This window comes from Podarcis liolepis, assembly GCF_965112155.1.
Source record: "Podarcis liolepis genome assembly, chromosome: 1".
Classification (NCBI taxonomy): Eukaryota; Metazoa; Chordata; class Lepidosauria; order Squamata; family Lacertidae; genus Podarcis; species Podarcis liolepis.
The window spans coordinates 61273651-61289641 of record NC_139554.1 but is presented as its reverse complement, the minus strand read 5'-3'; the positions used below and the strand labels follow the sequence as shown (position 1 = coordinate 61289641).

General features: G+C 43.4%; 1 protein-coding gene across 1 annotated transcript; it reads left to right on the top strand.

Moving 5' to 3' along the window:
* Positions 1-8102: 8102 nt before the first annotated feature.
* Positions 8103-11480, top strand: FANCF (FA complementation group F). Its single transcript, XM_083508349.1, has one exon. It carries the CDS (start codon positions 8480-8482, stop codon positions 9512-9514), a length of 1035 nt encoding a protein of 344 aa, XP_083364475.1. The 5' UTR covers positions 8103-8479; the 3' UTR covers positions 9515-11480.
* The last annotated feature ends 4511 nt before the right edge of the window (positions 11481-15991 follow it).

Sequence of the window (15991 nt, the reverse complement as noted above, 5' to 3'; positions counted from 1 at the left end):
AATCACATCTCCCTTATCCCAAATAAGAGGAAACTCAGCAGGTGTATATATTACTTTCAGAGTGAATTCACTACCCGCGATGTATTGAGAAGCTGAATAAATTGGGGCCATCAAAGCTTCCCCACCTTTCACCCACTTGAGTGATCATAGAATCTTAGAGTAGGAAGGGACCCAATGGTCATCTAGTCCAACCCCTTGAAGTGCAGGAATCTAAGCTAAAGCATCCATGACAGATGACCATCCAACTTCTGCTTAAAAACCTCCAAGGAAGCAGAGAACTAGCATTCAGTGTGCTGCAACATCACTGAATTGATGAGCCCAATTCATCTGGTGAGCTCTGCTTCACAATAAAAATAGGGATCAGGAAATTCACCATGGGAATGCCGGTCCTCATGTTGAAGTAAGTTATTGACCAACATCTTTGTGCCTCTCTGAAAGTAGCCAAATCAATATTGGGTTCTGCCAAGAACTCCATTGGATACCATCTCGCAAGATTTGAAAGCTTATTCGAACAGTCCTCCTGGTATTATGCCGCTTGAAAGATGTGCATAATTGCATATTCAAATACTCTTCATATCAAAATACCCCAAGTGGGAAAATCTGAATGTGGAAAGGTAGCACCTCAGTACTGTCATCTCTTTGATATTTTAGCTTTCCATTTCCATGTGTGTGTATTTTTTCATTTTTACATGGAAACCCACACAGACCTGGAAGGACTGGACCAAAATTTCTGATCATTTAGATGTGCTATTACGAATACTGAACAGATTACAACAGCAGCAGCAGAATGAACTGGCCCTGAGACATTTCAGTGAAGCTGCACAGCTGTTATTGAGGATGACTGCAAAGCATCTTCGGTTTCTCTCTCTTTCCTTTCTGGTAAATGAGATTGTTTTTCTATGCATTTAGGACCTGCACTTCAAGCACGTTTTCCTAATTTGCTGTTGGCTGAGATTTTGCTGCTTATTGCTCTTAATCATATTCTGATTTACAAACAATGGGCATGCTGCTTACCCAATGTACATTAATAACACATGCTGCTGAATATAGCAGGTTCAAATTTCAAGCCAGCTCTAAAAGCAGATGTCCAGAGAAGCCAATAATGAAGACAAACGGAAAGCAAGCTACTCATTTAACTCTTGAATGTGATAGGCAGAGTTGAGAATGAGAAGCCATGCTCTCCCATTAGGAATCCTTTAACTGAAACTATTACTTGCTTTTAAGCTATCGAGAATTCAGACACTGGGTCTTCAAATCTGTGATACAAAAAGGAGGAGGAGGAGGAGGAGGAGGAGAAGAAGAAGAAGAAGAAGAAGAAGAAGAAGAAGAAGAGAGGAAAAGGTCTACAATTGCAATTGCAATTCTGGTTCTAAACGCAGCATAAGGGGTCTCTGTAGTATAGTCTATTTTTTAGTATAGTGTATTTTATAGTATAGTATATTTTAGTATAGTATAGTGTTTTTTAAAATGGTCTGAGTCTTGGGGGTATATGAAGCTGTCACATTGCTGAGGCTAAGCAGGGCTTGGTCTGGTCAATGCCTGGATGGGCAGCTACCCGAGAACCCCATGTGGGCTTCCTTCAGTAGTAAAAGTACAATTTTAAAAATGATAAGGATTAGAATCGGGTGTCTTGGGAAGGAGAAATATTTGAAAAGGGAATGTTTCTGGATCATCTCCGGTATTGCTTACTGTAAAGGCAGAAAGAAAATGACTTGTGTCACACACACTTTTTCCTATTAAAACCCAATTTAATACCAATTTCTCCAGGCTTCAAGTCCGAGCATACATTTTTTCTGGAATGCTAAGATTTAGGATCCGTTTTTAAATTCAGCAGAATCAAGCGTCATTACTTTTCATGAGCTATTCTGCTTCAGTTTGCAGATGAGGTTGTTGCAGTTTTTAATATCAGCTCTGACCTATTGTATCATAGTACATGAAATACCCCTTCATGGATCACTGCCTTGTCATGGCAAAGGGACTTGAATAACTTCAAGAAGCCATGAGCTATGCCATGCAGGGCCACCCAAGATGGACAGGTCATAGCTGAGAATTTAGACTAAATGTGATCCACCTGGAGAAGGAACAGGCAAACCACTCCAGTACAGTATTTTGTCAAGAAAACTCCATGGACATAAAAAAGGAGAAGCTCTGAGAAGAAAGTGAGAGTTTCCAAGGCATGCTCTGGTTCATGGGGCCACGGAGAATCGAACATGACTAAAAAGACTAAACAACAACAACATGGAATAATTGTATTTATTTGGTCATTTGAGTACTTCAAGAAAAGAATTATGGAGAGGTCCATAACACTTCGTGTTTGCTGTATTACAAATATAAACACTATGTTTTTATGGTAATGAACAAAGAAATGCTATTCAGAAGTCTGATTCGCTGCGGACAAACACCTGGTATTGCCTTCTGCTTCACATATCTGCAAAGAGGCAAATTAATGAACTGCCCCTTGCTATGATAGGAGGACGTAACCTGCAAAGGGCACATTACATTACAGTCAACAATCCTACCTGCCATTGAGCTCACCTTTGGAGAGTGTTCAGAGGCACAGGGAAAGTGTTCAGTGGCCTTGGGAAGGCGTTTGGAGTTTTGACTATACACGATTTTGGCTTTATGCACTATCCCTGGAACATAACCCCCATGTAAGTTGAAAGTACAGTCATACTTTGGTTTTTGAACAGCTTAGTTCATGAACAGCTTGGAACTTGAACCCGGAAGTTGTTCCAGTTTGCAAACTTTGCCTCGGAGGCCGAACATCAGGCGCTGCTTCCGCGACTTCCGATTGGCTGCAGGACACTCCTGCAGCCAATCGAAAGCCGTGCCTTGGTTTCTGAATGTTTCGGAAGTCGAACGGACTTCAGGAATGCATTCTGTTCTAAAACCAGCCCCCAGCCCCCAGCTCTAGACATGACAGGGGCAGACCCAATCACTGCCCTCCCATGCAATTTTGGCTAAGAATCTCTCTATGCCTATGCCAATCCCAGTATCTGTATTGCTATATTGATTCAAACAGTCTATTCTGTTTCCAAAACTTTCAGGTTTAGAATGATCAAATACACCATTAGATTTTGCAGGAACCTTTCAGCTTCCCTTGAACAGATGAATGTTTTTTTTTTCTTCTTTAAATTGTGCATTAGCTTGATCCTACCATTTGGATGATTTTGCACAGAGCACTCTTCTTGATGTGTGAGGATTTGTGCACATAATACTCTTTTTATGGTTAATGAGATTAACATACAAGCCCTGCCACCAAATTCAGAGTATTCACTTAAGTCATGAAACACACGCCAACTCAAATGATTTCAACCATCCCTTGCTCTGTACATTTGCCCCATAGTGAATGGATGTTAATATGGAAAGTTGAATTCCCCAGCAAACAAGAACCAATGTGCTCCGTAGCAGAGGCTGAAAAACTGATGTATATATTCTGTGGTTTCCATTTCCTTGGCTTTATTGTTTTTATGTAAATTCTCCCAGGACATTTCAGGTTATATGTCTGGAAAGCTTAGCTATCCAGCAGAGGAAAGACTGAGAGAATAATGAGAAATGTGCTGGAAGAATGCACATAAAAAGCTTTGGAGAAATGAAAATGGAAACAACAGACACTTAGAAACTTATTGCAGATTAATAAAGAAAAAAAACCCTGTCTCTTTGTGTCTGTGGGTGGGGTGTGTGAGAGCGCATAAGCACATACACATAACTACAGATTCTATAAGGTAGCTGTGAAGTATCAGGACATTTAGCCTGAAAGAAACTCAAAAGGTATGAGCAGACACAGAAGAAAATCCAAGCAGCTTGTGCCATAAGAATCTTCAGATGCTCCCATCTCCCCCAGGCTAGTAAGAAGTCTAGGGGCAATTCTGCAGCATTTAGCTTCCTTTATAAGAAAGAATGTGGCCACTAGTGGTATCTTTGTAGTGTTCATTTTATGCACAAATACACTAGTGGAAGCAAGCAGACACTTTTAGCTGGCAGCAAAACCACTGATCCTGATTGTACATTAGAGTTCCAAACCAACAGTGTGGATCCCCATAGACCAATCAGGAATCAACTGGGCAAGTTAAATGCACAGCTCTAAACTCTGCTGTCTTTCACTTCCAGTTTCAAACTATCTGTAAATTGCCCCTTGGAGTGGGAGGTGGAGGAGACTGTTCAGTCATTAGTTGCCAATGAATGAACTTCAAACTATCTTCCCCGAAATTTTCTGGCAATAACCAAGCAATCAGCTTTCTGCTGAAGTCACAGTTGCCCTGCACAAAATTTTATACATGTAAAAACACCACACTTTCTAGTGTAAAAATATCACTTTAATACCAAGTCAAACCTCTCCTGTGTAGGAAAAAAGCCTTTTGTCTCACACATTAAAAAAAGGAGTTAAGAACTCCACTCCAAGCCTCTAATCTACAATTTTGTTTCAAGACCATTCTGAATGAATTAATGTTTGGCTGATGGATCAGAACACACTTGTTTACTTTTCCTTATTTCAAATCTACTGAAAAAAAGTGATCACTGGCTCTGAAGCATGCCTTATGTTGCTTATACTAAATGACACTGGAATATACTGAACACCGTGGGACTTGGGCTGTGTAAAAGGTAAAGGGACCCCTGACCATTAAGTCCAGTCGTGGACAACTCTGGGGTTGCTGCGCTCATCTTGCTGTACTGGCTGAGGGAGCCGGCGGTTGTCTGTAGACACCTTCCGGATCATGTGGCCAGCATGACTAAGCCGCTTCTGGTGAACCAGAGCAGCGCACGGAAACACTGTTTACCTTCCTGCCGGAGCAGTACCTATTTATCTACTTGCACTTTGACATGCTTTCGAACTGCTAGGTTGGCAGGTACACGTTGCCAACTTAAAACACAGCTAGGCATTCTTTTTCTCAATTTGGATCAAAGCTGGTTTGGGGGATAACTCATCATTCGGGGAATAAATGTATTCCATAAGAAATGGCAGGATATATTTGGGTTGTGGCTATTGTTGTGTGTTGCATCACTTCCCAAAGCAGATGCACAGTAAATGGAAGTGTGTGCACAGCCCTACTTCCAAGTAAATATTATAGACTCATCTACACATGTTCTTCTGTTTAGTACTTAGAGGGTATGCCAAAAGCAATCCTAAACTGAAAAAGCAGCCGTCTGCACAGCAACAGGGTATATAGATGAAGCGATTCCTTCTTGTTTTCTTAATACAAATATTGTACTGGTCTAGGAGAGGAGAGGTGGAGTTGGGGCTGCTTCATACGTACATATCAAAAGCAGAACAGAGGTCACTTTCCTATCATTTTGCCTAAGTTACGTTGGAATGTTTCAAAACTAGAAAAGGTGGGCAGGGCTGATCACAAGGGTCTCTTGCAGCCTAGTTGTTGCCTGGCTGGGAGAACAATAAATGAGTGAAAATGTGCCGTGTGTCTCGCCATATGGTTTCTGCTTCCAAATATTACCATGGCTGTGTGGGAAGAAGCCACAGTTTCCATGCCACTGCACTCATTTATAAAGAGCCTGTCAGACAAGTTTAAATTCTGGGTGGATTCTGTTGGCTTATGAACACAAGTGATGAGATATATATATGTCCAAAAATAATGTGAATATTTTGTTTGAAACCCGAGTTTAACATAAAGCAGAACTCAAGCAAAATAATGAAGCTATGAAGTTGTGCACAGCAGTCTTCTGCTGTTATAGTTCACTGGAATACTGGAGTGTTTCCTTTTTATAGCTTGGAATTGGTTTTTTGAGGCCTCTAATCCAATGACTCCCTTGAGGGACACACATTATCTAACAAAAGAGTACTTTCCCCTTTATTGATCAAATTTCACACATTTGGCAGGCATTCAAGCAGTTGTGAAGGCAGCACAAACATTTTAAATGGCTGGGTTTTCTCATATTAAACCAGACGTTAGGAGAAAAGGGACAGGATCCCCTTTTCAAATTTCTTGCAGAGGATTCTGTACATCAGGGGTGATGAAACTGTGACCAGAGATAATGGGAGCTGGAGTACAACAACATCTGGAGGGCCAGAAGTTCCCCATGACTATATGTCATTCAGCACAAAACTACACATGTAGTTTGTTGTTTACACTTGAATATTCTCTATGTGTGTTTTGAAAGGAAGGTCAGAATCAACAATGAAACTACAGGGAAGCTGGGGGGGGGAGCTTTTTCATAACTGAAATCAGGAGTGGGTTCATTTCAGAGACTGTAATAGGTCAAAAAAGGATCTGGTGAGTTTGAAGCATTGGCTAGCAAATCTAAAGAGCAGCCTTCACAGTCAGCAGAGCCCTCCAAATGTTTTGGACTACAACTTCCACTTGATGCAGTACCATTAAAACTGGGTTTCAGTTGCACTTTAATAGATGCATCTCATACTAAATTTAAAAAGAGGTGCCGTAAAATGCCCAATTGTTTCACTGCCACAGGGATGGGGAACCTGTGGCCCTCCACATGGGCATAGCCAGGCTTCATGTTAGGGAAGGCAGAACCTCACTTAGTTGCATTTTTTATTTATTTACTTGATTGGGGGGCAGCTGCCTCCCCACCGCTACACCCATGGCCCTCCAGATCTTCCTGGATTGCAACTCGCACCAACACTCTGTTCAATTTTTTTAATGTGTTTTATTTATTGTTCATGACTACTCTTGTAATTACTGTATGTCAATCTTCATGTTGTAAGCCACATAAAATGATGCTAAACCACTGCTGTCCATCTCGATAAAGATGTGGCTACATGGAGCACACATGATAAACAGTGTATACCACTGAACTGACATTTTTAGGGGAAAGTGGAGGGGGGTGAACTTTGTGAAAGGTTGACATTGAGTATGTGCCACACACAGACTTGTTCAGAGGACCATTCGTAAGGCTTGCTGGTGAATAATGTAAGGGCTAATCTGAACGAGTGGCTCTTTGATCCTTATTATTATTATTATTATTATTATTATTATTATTATTATTAAAATCTAACAGCAGGTCGCCCACAGTCAGTAGCTGTCTCCTCCGCAATTTGGGGTTAGTTTTCAAGTGCACTATTCGAGGATGCAGGGACTGTTTTCTGAGCCAGGTAGACAAGCCAAGAACTCAACAGTAGTTCAAACGGGGCTCAGACAGCAGGTCCTTCTACATGGTTCCAGTAGTAGATAGGTAGCCGTGTTGGTCTGCCATAGTCAAAATAAAAAAATTCCTTCCAGTAGCACCTTAAAGACCAACTAAGTTAGTTCTTGGTATGAGCTTTCGTGTGCATGCACACTTCTTCAGATACACTGAAACAGAAGTTGCCAGATCCTTCTATATAGTGAGAAGGTGGGGAGGGGTGTTACTCAGAAGGGTGGTGGGAATGGGAGATAGGCAGATAGCTGGGAGAGCCTCTTGACGACTCTTAACGACTGTAATAGGTCTTACAGGAAAAGGCAAGGGGTGGGAAGGTGAGAAAAGGTTTAGTTATGTATAGTGAGATAAGAATCCAATGTCTTTGTTAAGCCCAGGTCTTTTCATGGTTTTAAGTTTGGTAATGAGTTGTAATTCAGCAGCTTCTCTTTCCAGTCTATTTCTGAAATTCCTTTGTAGTAAAACAGCTACTTTGAGATCTTGTATAGAATGTCCTGAGAAACATGTACAGAAATGTACAGAGAAACCAGTAGGAGAACACTTCAATCTCCCAGGACATTCTATACAAGATCTCAAAGTAGCTGTTTTACTACAAAGGAATTTCAGAAATAGACTGGAAAGAGAAGCTGCTGAATTACAACTCATTACCAAACTTAAAACCATGAAAAGACCTGGGCTTAACAAAGACATTGGATTCTTATCTCACTATACATAACTAAACCTTTTCTCACCTTCCCACCCCTTGCCTTTTCCTGTAAGACCTATTACAGTCGTTAAGAGTCGTCAAGAGGCTCTCCCAGCTATCTGCCTATCTCCCATTCCCACCACCCTTCTGAGTAACACCCCTCCCCACCTTCTCACTATATAGAAGGATCTGGCAACTTCTGTTTCAGTGTATCTGAAGAAGTGTGCATGCACACGAAAGCTCATACCAAGAACTAACTTAGTTGGTCTTTAAGGTGCTACTGGAAGGAATTTTTTTATTTTATTCCTTCTACATGGATTCTGTAGGGACAGAGGACATTTACTGGAACGAGGCTCAAATAATCTATCTCTTGCACAACAACCCTCTAGCTTTGTGCCGTCCTGGAACATCTGGTCTCCGCCACCGTCCTCAAAAAAAGAAAAAAAGACGGAATTGTCCTGTGATCAAAAGTTACAGAGCAGAGAAAGAGGCGTGGCAAACCTTTCAGCCCGCCTGCTTTAAACAGAAAGAGTGGCGTTTCCAACGCCCAATAGCAATCGAGGGAAGAGTTGCCCTCTGATTGGCTAGCCTCACGAACGTAAAGGCGGGCCTCTCCACCGTTCAAACCGGCGGCGCCAAGGAAAGAAGGCGAGAGGAGCTGCTGTTTCCCCTGCTGGGCCCGTCGTCATGGAGACGCTCCTCTCCCAAGCCGAGCTGCTGCCCAGCCTCTTGGCGGCGTCGCGCTCGGGCCTGGTGCGAGGCTGGGACGCGGCGGCCGTGCGCCGGGCCCTGAGCTGGGGCCGCTTCTTCCAGGGGCTGCACGCCCGCCTCCCGCCCGAGCGGGGCATCTGGGCCTCTGTGGAGCGGCGCCTGCGCAGCCGGGGAGCGCCGCTCGGCCTCGGCCACTTGAAGCGCTGCCCGGAGCTGCTGGGCCTGGCGCTGCTGGAGAACCGCGCGCTGCCCTACGACGCCTGCCGCGCCCTCCTGCGCGCCCTGCTGCACGGCGAGGACGGGGAGCGCCGCGCCCACCGCCTGGCGAGGCGAAAGGCGGCCGCCCAGCTCCTCCTCCTCCTCCCTTCGGCGCCTCCTTCTTCTCCTCCTCCTCACGAGGCCCCTCCGGTCAGAGCCCAGGGGCAGCTGCTGCTGGCGCGGCTGCGGGAGGAAGGCGGCGAGGAGGGCGCCCTCCTGGAGCAGCTGCCCCGCGGCCCCGCGCTGCACAGGGCCGTGGCGGCGGCGCTGCTGGAGCCCGGCGGCGAAGCGGAAGCCAGGGCGGCGCTGCTCCCTTGGCTGCTGCAGCAGCAACAACAACAGCCTCGCCTGGCCGCCTTCTTCCGCCTTCTGCCGGCCTCGTGGGCGGCCTCGCTTTGCAGCCGCCACCCTGAGCTGCGCGCCCCTTACTTGAGCCTCTTGGCGGCCTGGGGGAGCCGGCTCCGTTACGACCCGCTGCGCGGGGAGTGGGGGGCCGGCGGCCTAGAAGAAGGCGCGGCGCCTTGGCAGGAGGTGAGGGAGCGTGTCGGCTGCCTCTGCCGAGGGCCGGAGCCTCTACGCAGCGCGGTGCTGGCGCAGCTCAGAGACTTGAAAGCCCAGGATGGGGGCTTTGAAGTACGAGGCCTGAGTGTTTGGACTGATCTCCTGCTGGACGTGCAGGCGTCTGCTTGGAAGGAAAAGCTCCTCGCGCGAAGCCTTCCCCCATCAGCCAAATCAGTTGAAAACCTAGAATGAAAAACAAACACTGTACCTAAAGGAAAGATGACTTTGTATTGATTCTCCATTCAGAACTACTCACTTAAGATCAAGTGGCCTCGAGGTTCCCAGTGTCTTAACACTTTTTTTGTTTTGTTTTCCAGCAGAGGATTGCTTCATGTAAAGGAATGTATTCCTATGTATTCTCAGTTTTAGGTTTTCACTCCCAAGTGTAACAGTGCAATTAAATCACATAGAATAGATCCTCCCTCATGTGCTTTGTCATCTTCAGCCCTTCATTATAGAGTAAAAAGAAAGTTGTTCTATAAGAGTATAAAAAACAAATGCTAGTTGCACCTTACATGCTCAGAAGTGCATGTTGAAAATCACATTATTATGGATGCAATGCTAGTGATTTATGTATGTGTAAATGTTATTAGGAGGAACCAAAGTAATGCAAGAGAGAGTGCAAGCATTTGAGTTCTGCAGAACACTGTTTTGACACTTAGGTTCTTGTCAAACTGAAATGTTCTTAATGGGCCAACATGGCTTCCTGTCCTTTTTGTATGTCTCTGTAATGTGTAGGTGAGACTGCTATGTCTACCAAAAGATTAGAACAAAGATTTGCATCCTGAATTCTGGAGCAGTCACAAATTGTTACAAAATTACCCAGCACTAGACTTCTTTAAAAGCTCACACAAGTAGTACTCTACATGTTGATACAATGTGGACATTGCTATGTAGGCTCTGCTATTGAGCTAAACATAGGGAGGAATATTTACCTGAGGTAGTTGTATTTCCCAGTCAGTTATCAGCAACTTAATCAGTATTCATGACTTAACTGACTCATATTTTGGTTGTCAGCAGTGATATAGGTGAAGAACCTCTTGTAAAACATACTGTGGCAGTGTGAAGTGTGTCTCCTGTCAATGCTCTTCTACAAATACAAAACACTGATTTGTTTTGACATATTGTATTGGATAGGTCCACTTAAGAGATTTCCTCTTACGTCCATAGAGTAGCCACATGTGGGCCCATAGTCTTTTTCACTGTTTTGTTTTTGTTTTGTTTTTTTGGTGACCATAGCCAATTGAGACCAGAACTTCAACATTCAGTAAAGTAAAAATGGGGCTATTGCTACCACATATGTGTGTTCATGTGCATGATTTGCATGATTATTGCCTATATTTAAGTGGTCTTTGTGTAGAAATCGTTATGATCCTTGATTTTCCTTGTATTGTTGATGGCCTGCAGTTGCAATCTTGGAAAATATCCCTGCTTGTTAGGCTGGTCAGGAAGTCTTTCTGCTTGCTTGGTTCTAGTTGCCTGAAATTATAAATACTTGTTCCTAATTATGTCTTTATTATAATACAACTTTGAACTTCCATGTAATAATCTGACTTCTATGGATAGGTCCAGTGCAGTGGTCTCAAACTGATATATGCATTAATTAACACAGCGGAGACTGGTCACATCACTTCAGGTTTTCAAGCTCTATATTAACATTTGCCATGTACATCCAAAATTTGTGGGTGGTATTTGACTCATTTTTACTCAATAGACCCATTGAAATTTGTGAATGTGACTATGTTAGGGTAGGGTTATTAATTTCAAGGGATCTACTCTAAGTAAAATCAGTAGAATACCACCCTGTGTATATAATAGATATTAAGCCAATGCTATTTGAATTGTACTCTCTGTGTGAGGAAAGATGGGTAGAAATTAAAAAAACCTGTATTTTTGAGCTACAAAACAAGGAACCATCTAAGTACAATAAATTATTAGTGTAGAACTGGTTCCAATCAATTTCTTATGTATAGTGGCAAAAGTGCAGAAGTTCTCAAAGCAGAATGTAACCATTTTGTGTCTACTTATCCCCAATGATTTGTTGCCTTTGTTGTATTTGTGCCAATAGAAGGAATACATATGTGTTAACTTGGAATAGACAGAAGTTGACTTTTTTGAATCCAAGTAATGAGATTAGAAATAAATGATGTAAGCCTTATACTATAGTGACATATCTTTTTCCACTATCAGAACATGCCTGGCAGAAGTCTTGGGCTGCCATTGCCTCTTGGGCACTCCACAGAAATACTTTCTTGTTCTTGGGAAACCATATTTTGTTTCAGTGTCCTAGCCAACAAACTACTCTGTCTTGCAGATAAAAAAAGGCTTATCATAGTCACACTTTCATAATCAAATTGTACTCATTAGGGTTTACTTATGAGTAAATATGCATGTTGCTCTGTGGTTCACTGATGCATATCAGTGCTTTACTTTTTGAAAATGTTCCATTATAGCTGCTGTTTCACATTGGATCTATTCAGCATCCCTAAGCATGTTTACATCAAAAGAGAAGAAGTTTCGCTGAGTTCAGTGGGACACAGTCCCCTGGTATAAGTTTGCAGCTTTGGTGCTTTATCAATCTATTGGAGATTTGGTTACAGTTGTGGCAATTTCAGGTATGGCCAGTTTGCTTTCTTTGGCATAAATCCTAGATTTAAAGCTACTCTGATCATTTCATTTAGTGCCGTGTGTGTGTGTGTGTGTGTGTGTGTGTGTGTGTGAGAGAGAGAGAGAGAGAGAGAGATGCTGAGCTTGTAAAGAAGTCTCACTGCAGTTGTAACACTATGGAAAGGTTACGTAGCTATCAACCCACAGAGCTATGAGTTCAATACGGTTGCTAATGTGTTGGCTTCAAAAAAGCACTAATTAAGTATGATGTTATTAAAAATAGTTTTCTAGCCTTGAGTGCAGAATATTAGAGCATTAGCAATGCAATTCTATTCATTGGGTTTACTCCCAGGTAAGTGTAGCCTAAGCCTTTTTATTCTGCCATTTCAGAAGCCATAACATGATCCCTTAAAGAATTATTCTGAAGAACAGGAACCTGCCTCATACCTAATCGGACCGTTGGTCCCTCTAGGTCAGTATTGTATTGTCTACACCAGGAGTCAGGAATCTTTTGCAGCCCAAGGGCTGCATTTCCCTCTACACAACTCTGAGGGACACATGCCAGTGCTGGATGGGGCCAGAGACAAGAGTGGTTAGTTTCTTCACATGCAGTAGGTTAGTTTCTTCACATGTACTCTCTATCCAGGCAAGCAATAGGCATTATTGGAGTTTGATAACATATTCCAGCCACATCAAAACACTTGGCATGCAAAGCAGGGCCCAGAAGGGGTGTAAACTGGGAAGAATTCCAAGGGCCAGTTAGGCAATCCTGGTCTGCACTGGTAGCAGCTCTCCAGGGTTTCAAGTAGGAGACTTTACCAGCTGTGTCTAGAGATGCTGGGGATTGAACCAGGGACCTTCAGATTGCAAAGCAGATGCTCTTACCATGAAGCTACAGCCATTCCAGCTAAATAATTCCATCACTTATTTCTAGCAAAGTGGTATGTTTGGGTTGTGTGTAAAATGCACACATGCATAAATTTTATAGGTTAGTAAATTCATTAATTTCTTATTAATGTAAATGGTTTAGGTTGGAACAATTGATTTCTCTTGGGCTTTAATTGGATATGATCAATCGTGAATCACAAGTGAAACAACAAGGTCATTCATCAGCTGCTTAATGTTGTAATGGGCTATGCTTGCCCTTTCAGCTGAGAAAAGATGGAGAGCCCTAAGGGAATGAGATTTAAATTATCGTGCTGCTGACAATTAAATGTGTGTACTGCTGTCTCTTACAGCCTCATTAGTCTTAATACTGGGGTGAAAGCTGCTGAGTTCAGAACGGGTCCATAATATGTTATGAGAGCTTTGTAATTTTATTCTACGTTTTTAGAATTTGAATCTCCCTTATGCTTATCATGTAACAACTACAGGGAAGATAAAAAGCAAATCTATGATGCACCAAAACAACTGGTGTAAACTGATGGTTTGGGCTGGCTTACTTTTATGGCACCATATCTACTTTGAACCTTGCATGTATGTGCTTTAAACCTACAAACAGAACAGTGAAGAAGTGACATCTCACTATCCTATCCATATTAGAGATAAGAATATATCCATACCAAAGCAAGACTGTTGGGCTGTTTCCACTACAGGACAGAGCAGACAGAATCACATACATTCCTTCTCTGCAGCCATAGATGCAAGCACGTATTATTTCCATTGGTAGGAAAGTTCCTCTTTACCAGATCATTTCTCCCCCTTTGGGGCAAGAATCAGATTCCTGGCAGGGCTAAAGTCTACATACCTCAGAAGCCTCTCCTTTTCTCCACACCTCCCACATTCTGCTTGTGTTTCCTGATGAATCTCTCCCCTGGACTATCATCATAGTTTCAGTTGGCCAAACCATCATGAAGGAAGCTGCTTTGCACATGGCATGGGACATGCGATTTATTTCTAACTAAAGTGCCTAAAATCTAGACTCTGTACAAAAATAGAATGCAATGGAATCTCTCTTAGCAAGCATACAATCTTAAATAAAACCAGACACAGGAGGGTGCAGAAAGCAAAAAGGAATGAAGGAGAACAGGTTGCCAATATGACCACATTAAAACCGCAAAAATAACATTGAGATGTTAACAAACAGCATTCCTTTAGGGAAGTGGCTGGACTGCTGTGTTTTAGGTGTAGGTAAGAGAATCAAGTATGTTCAGCAATGGAACTTAATCCATGACCGTAGTATGAGAGACTGTGACTTGGCCAGTCTACTTCACAGGGTTGTGATGATAAGTGGTTATTGTGGGTCTGCCACCCTCAGTTTGGAGGAAGGGAGAGGTACAAATCTGACAAATAAATGTAGTGCGCTGCAACAGGACAAACCTTTCTACTGCTAGATGGTGTAGAACTTTGTTTTCGCTTCCATATCCTTGTGAACAACTAAAGTGCCCATTTCATTTCAAAATATCTCTGAGGAACCTAAGGATGTTCCAGTGTAACTAGAGAGAGAGAGAGAGAGAGCTGAGGACATTCTCTTGCACATCAAGTGCAAGCAGTGGGAACATGGTATCCATGTGAGAGAACCATTCTGGGTTGCTTATTTTCCAAGTCTGATATGACATACCAATTTGGGAAAATATTTAGTGGATTATTCTAGTGGTATGCAAATAGGGATTCGCAAAGTGTGGTCTGTGGACCACAAGTGGGGCATGTTTTTCATTCAGGTAGTCCACAATGAGAGTTTTGTAGAGGAGCTATGTGCAGGTGAAGGATGGGGAGCACAGCAACTGTTCCATCATTCTTGGATCCAGCAGAATGCCTGGAAGGTGGGTGGAAAAAACTGGAAGTGGCAGAGAGAGGCGGCTCATGCATCCTCAGAGGAATAAAATCACAGCTGGCCGCATAACACTGGAAGGTCTCAAGCAGGAGAAAAAGGCTGACAAGACACTTAAAGAAGAGGAGAAAGTCAATACATACTTAAGCATCTTGCACAGTGCAGGGCAATAGCTAAACAGGCAGAAAATCATCATGTGGTCCACCAAGTCCCTCAGCAATTTTCATGTGGTCAGTTGGGGGGGATCACTGATGTAGAGGATTTCTTTAGCTTATCATTTCTTAAGCTATTCAATGCTATTGTTGGCATCCACCTGTCCCAAGAGACAATAGAATGTTCCTCCAGGGATGAAAGTCAAACCACTGCATTAGCTGCACTGAAATGACCTCCCTGGAGTGCAAGCCTGAGCAGTGTGTATGGAGGTCATGGTAAAGGTAAAGGACCCCTGGATGGTTAAGTCCAGTCAAAGGCGGCTGTGGAGTGGCAGTGTTCATCTCGCTTTTCAGGCCAAGTGAGCCGGCGTTTGTCTACAGACAGTTTTCCGGGTCATGTGGCCAGCATGACTAAACCACTTCTGGCGTAACGGAACACCGTGACGGAAGCCAGAGCTCACGGAAATGCCATTTACCTTCCCTCCGCAGAGGTACCTATTTATCTACTTGCACTGGTGTGCTTTCGAACTGCTAGGTTGGCAGGTGCTGGGACAGAGCAAAGGGAGCTCACCCCATTGTGCAGATTCGAACCACCAACCTTCTGATCAGCAAGCCCAAGAGGCTCAGTGGTTTAGACCACTGCGCCACCTGCTCCCCTGGAGGTGCCACCCACTCCCCAACAACAAGACCCCCCTCTCTGCCTCGCTGATGTGCTCCAAAGGAAAGCAGAGCAATACATTTGGTACCAGCTTGGCTACAGGAGTTGCCAGAAGGAGACGTACAAGGCACCATCCAAGTGTGTTAGGGACTCCACTCTGGATTCGTGTAGGGTTTACTCCCGAGCCTTTTCTTCCCCCCAACGATACCCAACAGGGCAGTGCTATTAACTATTTTAAAATGTTATTGCTTCTTCAAGCCATTGTAGTTTTATGAGGATAGGGGGTAAAGTGAATAACTAAACTTCAATGCAAGACTGCAGCAGCAGCATTTTTATTAAGAACGTAAGAAAATCCCTGCTGGCTCAGGCCAGAGCTCCATCTAGTCCAGCACCCTGTTCTCACTGTGGGCAAGCAGATGCCTGTGCGAAGCCAGCAAGCCAAACCTGACCTCTCCCTGCTTGTGATTCCCAGGAGCTGGTAT